General features: G+C 45.8%; 1 protein-coding gene across 1 annotated transcript; it reads left to right on the plus strand.

Moving 5' to 3' along the window:
• The first annotated feature begins 4,817 nt into the window (after positions 1–4,817).
• LOC141249545 (uncharacterized) lies at positions 4,818–7,329 on the plus strand. The gene is made up of 7 exons (XM_073669668.1): positions 4,818–5,344; positions 5,552–6,138; positions 6,362–6,638; positions 6,720–6,805; positions 6,880–7,037; positions 7,118–7,194; positions 7,263–7,329. Exons 1-7 carry the CDS (start codon positions 4,818–4,820, stop codon positions 7,327–7,329), a joined length of 1,779 nt encoding a protein of 592 aa, XP_073525769.1.
• The last annotated feature ends 557 nt before the right edge of the window (positions 7,330–7,886 follow it).

Below are 7,886 nucleotides of genomic sequence, written 5' to 3' on the forward strand. Positions count from 1 at the left end.
AAACGTGCCACTCGTGCTTGGTACTGGGGTAGCGTGCCTGTTCGCGTCTTGTATACCCCCTGGACTTGCTGGACGACTACCTCGGAATCACAAAAACATTCTATCTCCTCTACCTGCTCTTCGAGGGATATCTCTAGGCCGATGATGAGCGCATCATACTCGGCCTCGTTATTGGTTGCCTCGAACTCGAGCGTTATGGCATGCTCGTATAGGTCCTCCTTGGGCGAGAATAAAGTTATCCCTGCCCCGCACCCGTCGTTGTTCACTGCGCCATCTACAAAGAGTCTCCAGGGCCTTGGTGCCAAGCACGAGGACCCCTCATGATCTCGAAAGCTGGTCTCGACAATAAAGTCTGCTAATGCTTGAGCCTTGATGGACGGTCGAGGCTGGTATTTGATATCGAACTCGGAGAGCTCAACGAACCACTTGATAATCCGGCCAGATAGGGTGGGTCGATGGTGTACTGCTCGTAACGGGGGGTATGTGAGGACTTGTATGGCATGCGCGTGGAAATACGACCTTAGACGTCGCACCAGTATGATGAGGGTGTAAACCATTTTCTCGACTAGGGAATATCTCCCCTCTGTTGGTGAAAGGGCCTTGCTGACAAAATAAATGGGCTTTTGATGCTCGCAGACTAGGACTACACTGGATGTCCTCGAGCTAGCTGCGAGGTATACTTGCAATGCTTCCCCTGGAACAGGGGATGAGAGTCTTGGTAAGTTAGCCAAGTGCTCTTTGAGGCTCATGAATGCGGCCTCGCATTCTTCTGCCCATGCGAAGTTCTTAGCTTTTTTAGTATCTCGAAGAAGGGTAGGTTGCGCTCGGCGAACTTTGCGCAAAATCTCCCTAAATAATTTACCGATCCCATGAACCTCTGCACCTCGTTCGTCGTCTGTGGTGGCTTCATGTCGAGCACTGCCTGGATCTTCGAGGGGTTCACCTGGATACCTCTCGAACTGATCTAGAAACCCAAAAACTTCCTCTCGATAAAATCGAACACGCACTTTTCCGGGTTAAGGCTCATCCCGTATCGGCTTAGTGTGTCAAACACCTCTTGAAGATCTCTCGGATGATCGGCTTGGCTCCTACTCTTCACTACAATATCATCCACATAGGCCTCGACTGTCTTACCGAGTTGCTCCCTAAACACCTTGTCGACGAGCCTTTGGAAAGTTGCTCCCGCATGATCTCGAAAGCTGGTCTCGACAATAAAGCCTGCTAATGCTTGAGCCTTGATGGACGGTCGAGGATGGTATTCGATCGAACTCGGAGAGCTCGACGACCCACTTGGTCATCTGGCCAGATAGGGTGGGTCGATGGAGTATTGCTCGTAACGGGAGGTCTGTGAGGACTTGTATGGCATGGGCGTGTAAATACGGCCTTAGCCGTCGCGCCACTATAATGAGGGTGTAAACCATTTTCTCGACTGGGGAATATCTCCCTTCTGTTGGTGAAAGGGCCTTGCTGACAAAATAAATGGGCTTTTGATGCTCGCGGACTAGGACTACACTGACTATCCTCGAGCTAGCTATGAGGTATACTTGCAATGCTTCCCCGGAAACAGGGGATGAGAGTCTTGGTAAGTTAGCCAAGTGCTCTTTGAGGTTCATGAATGTGGCCTCGCATTCTTCTGTCCATGCGAAGTTCTTAGGCTTTTTTAGTATCTCGAAGAAGGGTAGGTTACGCTCGGCGAGCTTTGCGCAAAATCTCCCCAAATAATTTACCGATCCCATGAACCCCTGCACCTCGTTCATTGTCCGTGATGGCTTCATGTCGAGCACTGCCTGGATCTTCGAGGGGTTCACCTGGATACCTCTCGAACTGATCTGGAAACCCAAAAACTTCCCCTCGGTTACACCGAACATGCACTTTTCCAGGTTAAGGCTCATCCCATATCGGCTTAGTGTGTCAAACACCTCTTGAAGATCTCTTGGATGATCCGCTTGGCTCCTACTCTTCACTACAATATCATTCACATAGGCCTCGATTGTCTTACCGAGTTGCTCCCTAAACACCTTGTCGACGAGCCTCTGGAAAGTTGCTCTCACATTCTTAAGGACGAAAGGCACGACTCTATAGCAAAAGTCCCCCTGTCCGTAATGAATGCAGTATGCCCTGCATTGGCGGAGTTCATTACGACCTGGTTATATCCCGAGTATGCATCGAGGAAGCTCAACGCCTCGTGTCCCGCGGTTGAATTGACGAGCTAGTCGGTTGATGGTAGGGGTAACTATCTTTTGGGCAGGCCTTGTTCAGATCTGTAAAGTCGACGCACATGCGCCACTTCCCTGTGTCTTTCTTGGGGACCATTACCACGTTGGCCAGCCAAGTTGGATACTGGATAGGTTGCACAAACCCTGCCTTAAGGATCTTGGCCAGCTCAGCTCAGCCGCTGCCGCCTCGTTCTTTGGACCTGCTTGCTTTCTCTTTTTCTGCCCTCGAGGAGTGGCATGGGGATCAATTGCTAGGGAGTGGGTCATTATCTCTGGGGGTATGTCTTTTAGATCTCGGGAGGTCCAAGAAAAAATGTCCCTCGATTCCTCGAGCATCGCTTTGATCTTTGATATCACCTCCTGGTGAAGGCTCTGGCCGATATATAGGTTCTTCTCGGCCTCGTCGAATGGTGATATGCACTGCTTCTCTACCTCGATGGCCTGTGATAGGTTTTCATTCCCCGAGCTTGACTTACTCTCCTCTCTGGGATCGAAGTCTGCCTCTTCTTCAGTCCGTAGTGACCCGGACAAATATAGGTGGTTTGCGTGAACATGCTTCTTGTCGTTTTGCTCGGCATGAATGTAGCAAGTTTCACTTTCTTCTTGGTTGCCTCTCGCGACGCCTATACCACTGGTCGTTGGGAACTTCAGGCAAAAATGGCTTATGAACACGACCGCCTCGAAGCGTGTGAGGGAGTCTCGCCCTAAGATGGTGTTATATGAAGATGCCAGAGGGGTGATTAGGAAATCAATGGGGCAGCTTCGTCAAGGGTCACCCTCGTCTCCTAATATCATGTCGATTGTCGCTATCCCCAAAGCCTTTATCGAATCCCCAATGAAACCGACGAGGTTTGCCTTTGTTGGGCAAAGACGCGAGGCGTCCAGCCCGAGCTTTTGGTAAGCATCCCAGTAAATGATGTCTGCGGCGCTGCATGTATCCACCATCACCCGCTTAACGACCTTGGTCCCCAGTTGGATGTGGACGATGAGAGGGTCACCCCTTTTGTAGGCCCACTCGACGACGTCCGTATCGGTGAAATATAATTGATACGGGTTCCGGGTGGACTCAGTGATAAGCATTAGCGGTTTCCCTGGGGGAAGAAGCGTGTTGGTGGCTCGCCTTAGCTCTCGTCGGCTAAGAGATCGCAGCTCATGGTGACCCGTGATAACCCCCACAAAGCCGTCTGGCCGAGGGAATGGGTGTGGTGGTGTTAGCTGGTTAGCCTGCTTCCCTTCTGCTCGGCGAGCAGCCATGACGCGTCTGTCCTCCGCTTGAGCCTCTCTATAAACGGTTCGACACTGAGCGGTCGAATGACTGCGATTGCGATGCCTCTCGCACCACATGTGGTAAAGTAAAAAATTGGTCAAAACATGTATTTATATCCCATAAAATTGCTCTAAAACGATATGTATTTATATATATAAGTAGTAATAATTGTACATGGATAAATATAGTAAACAAAATAGTAAAATAATGTATATTTTATATTTAATAAAATTACTCCATCCGTTCTTTAATTTTCTTCTTGTTTGACCAAAATCATGGGTTTTAAGGGAAAAGTGAAAGTAATAAATGTAGAAAAAAGAGATAGAAAGAAAGAGTAATAATTGGATATTGAACGAAGATAAAGTAGTACTGAGAGAGTAGAATTTGTATTGGATAGAGTGAAAGTATATTGAAAATTGAAAAAGGAGTTGAAAAGTATTTTTTATAAATAAAATGTAGGAAGATAATTATAAAAAAATAAAAATAATAAATGAAAAGATAATTAAGGAATGGAGGGAGTATCTTAAAATCACATATTTTATAACAATATACTGTATTTGAATAAACTCTTATACTACCATACGATACGGGGAAGAAACAGTAACCGTCTCGAGGAATACTGTGGTAGAAGTATCTTGGTAGAGGCACATCAAATACGAGGACATGGTTTCATCGGAAAGGGGCAGGCTAAGCCTAGGGTGGGCGCAGACCTGGCTCGACCTCCACGCTCCTAGCCGCTCTGTTTCTGTGCAACCAACCCTTTTTTATTTAGCTTCACTGTAGCTACAACGACGGGTGTATCCTAATGATATCCCATAGCCTCTGTAGCAAGATTTTTACTGTAGTAATTGTTCTCTGTAATAATCTGTAATGAGTATTCCGAATCTTCAAAATCTCCCAGCCCACCCAAATTCCCGATCCTCTCCTTCCCGTTTCTACTCTGTTTTCAGACCCTGTTTCGTCTTTTTAACCCTTCTCACCCTCCTTCCTGTGCCTTGCCTTGCAAGCGCCAAGCTTTTCTGAGTTCTGACCCACATCACATCAGTAATTCTTTTCCCCCCTCAATTAAAAAAGAAAAGAAAAGTAGTAAAAGCCTCTTCCTCCACCTTCTCAGCAACTCAGCTTTTTGTTTCCTTGGTTGTCTGCCATTTTCTACATCCCCACTCTAATAAGTACTTCACACCCCCACCTATCTCTGTCATATTTCCCCTTTTCCATCTTTCTCCCTTCGCCGGAAAATCCACCGCCGGCGAGCTCATTTCATGGAGAGAAACTGAAGCTCACACAACGCAAAAAACAGAGAACACCTAAAAGAAAACAAAGCACGTCCAAAAATGATCAGCCTAACGGATCTTTATCATGTTCTTACTGCTGTTGTCCCACTCTACGTCGCCATGATCCTTGCCTACGGATCAGTAAAATGGTGGAAGATCTTCACTCCAGACCAATGCTCCGGGATCAACCGGTTCGTTGCGCTCTTCGCCGTACCACTCCTCTCCTTCCACTTCATCTCTACCAACAACCCTTACGCCATGAACTACCGCTTCATCGCCGCTGATTCCCTCCAAAAGCTCATCGTTTTGGCTGTCCTCTCTGTTTGGTCCAGGCTCAGCGCCAGAGGCTCTCTAGAATGGTCCATCACTCTATTTTCTCTTTCCACTTTGCCTAACACGCTCGTTATGGGAATCCCTCTCCTCAAAGGCATGTATGGCGATGAATCTGGCAGTCTCATGGTTCAAATCGTTGTTCTTCAGTGCATCATTTGGTATACTCTCATGCTTTTCCTCTTTGAGTTTAGAGGCGCTAGGATTCTCATCTCCGAGCAGTTTCCTGATACTGCTGGTTCCATTATTTCTTTCAGGTACTTCTTTTTGTCCTTTAGAATGTTAGTTAACAGTTAGAATGGTTCTTGTTTTCCGGATTCAGGTAGTTTTTGTTCATGCTCTGTTTTTCTTTGTGCTTGTGTTGACTGTACATTCATGTGGTCGATGCTATAAAGGGGAAAGAAGTTAATGCTTTGAATCCGTAGATTCCGTTGATGTAATGTATTGATGTTTTGTGTTTGTAGGGTTGATTCTGATATTTTGTCTTTGGATGGGAAAGAGCCGTTACAAACTGAAGCAGAGGTAGGTGAAGACGGAAAACTCCATGTTACCGTTAGAAAATCAACAAGCTCAAGGTCGGAGATTTACAGCCGCCACTCCCACGGCGGCGGATTACACTACACTCCAAGGCCATCAAATCTCACAAACGCAGAGATCTACTCTCTGCAATCCTCCCGGAACCCAACTCCAAGAGGTTCAAGCTTCAACCACACCGATTTCTACTCCATGGTCAACGGCGGCGGCAAGAATCTGAGCAGTGTTAGTCCAAGAGGGTCAAATTTTGGTAACCTGGGTTTCGATGAGGAGGCTGGTGTGGGTCAGGTTAGAAGCCATGGAAATTCTGGGTACCCTACTCCCGCCGGAGCCGGAATCTTCTCGCCGGCGGCGGGTCCTGACGGGAAGAAAAGAGCGGCAAACGGCGGTGGGGGTAAAGATCTTCATATGTTCGTTTGGAGTGCAAATGCTTCGCCGGTGTCGGAGGGTGGGATCCACGTGTTCAAAGGCGGTGTTGGCAATGATCTTGGTGACGTGGCACCTCCATCAGCTAAAGGTACAATCTTTAGGTTTTGTTCATGAATCATGAGTTAGTATTGTTATCTAGGATTGGATGATAGTTAACACCATTTTCTGCTTGATTTGGCAAGTTGTTGTTGTTAGGTAAAACCCAACTGCTTCTTGTCATTGTCTGTGTTTCTAATCCCTTATAGTTGGTCTGTTTTGTAGTATGTTGTTTGGACTTATTTAAACTATGTTTTGACTTTGATTACCATCAGATTATGATCACTACGGCCGAGATGAGTTTAGCTTTGGAGATAGACAAGACGGTAACGGTCCAGGTGGCGATGGGCCCACACTCTCAAAGCTCGGATCGAGCTCGACAACCGAGCTTCGGCCGAAGGGTAACCCTCAGGGTGAGCCCAAACCCGCAGCAATGCCACCTACAAGTGTGATGACACGGTTGATATTGATCATGGTGTGGAGGAAGCTTATCAGGAACCCTAACACTTACTCTAGTCTAATCGGCCTCACTTGGTCACTCATTTGCTTCAAGTAAATCTCTCTTTTTTCATTCTTAACTTATCAACACCGAATAACAACAATCTTACATTGTCGAATCATGATGTTTTCTAGGTTTCATGTGGAGATGCCTGTGATAGTATCCGGATCCATTGCTATTCTCTCCAATGCTGGCCTTGGAATGGCCATGTTTAGCCTTGGTAATATTTGAACCATGTTTTCTTAGACAACTCGATTCTTATTGTCCTAACTGTATGTGATTATGTCATTGCAGGGTTGTTCATGGCCTTGCAGCCGAAAATGATAGCGTGTGGAAACTCGGTTGCTACGTTTTCAATGGCTGTTCGGTTCATTACAGGCCCTGCTGTCATGGCAGCGGCTTCCATTGCAGTTGGACTGCGCGGTACACTCCTACACATTGCCATTGTGCAAGTAAGATCTTCATCCTTAGTACGCAATTTCGCATGGTTCATAAATGAGAACAAAAAGAACTGATCTTTTCGGAATTGCAGGCTGCTCTTCCACAAGGGATTGTGCCCTTCGTGTTCGCCAAGGAGTATAACGTGCACCCTAAAATTCTGAGCACAGGGTAAGCTGTAAGACATGCTAGATCTTATATACAACAATGAACAATGTTTGTGTGATGGGATTTTGCAGGGTCATTTTCGGTATGCTAATAGCTCTTCCTATTACACTGGTGTACTACATTTTGCTTGGTCTGTAGAAGAGGTTGAAGAAAGGTCTGCTCAAGGCAAGGACAATGCAATGGTAGTAAAGAAGTAGAAATTAGATTGGTTTGGTTGCAGTTTTCTCTTTAGCAAATGACATGATAAGTTCAGTGCCGTTGTAAAGAAGAGATGGTTTTGGGTCATTTTGAATTAATGTAGGGAAATTAGGTTGTCTTTCATGTTTAACATGATCAAAGAAAAGTAAAGCCTCTTTTCTGTGGAGTTGAATCAGCAGTGGAGGAAGGCCTTTTTTAGCCGTATAATTATGAAAAATTATGGATCCTTTTGTAAAAGTTGTCAGTCCAAGTTGGACTGGTATGGAATGGAAATGATGTAGTCCATAATCATGTTTAATTATGGTAATTATAGCAATATGATCGACATGAAATAAAGTTGAAACTGTATTTAATGATAAAGATGCATAATCTTTAGAAAAATGGAAGTGGATTTATGACTTGGGGAATAGTTTATGTAGGAGATTGCACGGCAAACGTGGGCAACATTTTTGTTTCCATCCACAAAGTGAAAAGGATGTTGTTGGAAAAAGTAAGCA

Source organism: Phyllobates terribilis, unplaced genomic scaffold (genome assembly GCF_046119375.1).
Source record: "Phyllobates terribilis strain yellow unplaced genomic scaffold, ASM4611937v1 Scaffold_4747__1_contigs__length_57612, whole genome shotgun sequence".
NCBI classification, from domain to species: Eukaryota; Metazoa; Chordata; class Amphibia; order Anura; family Dendrobatidae; genus Phyllobates; species Phyllobates terribilis.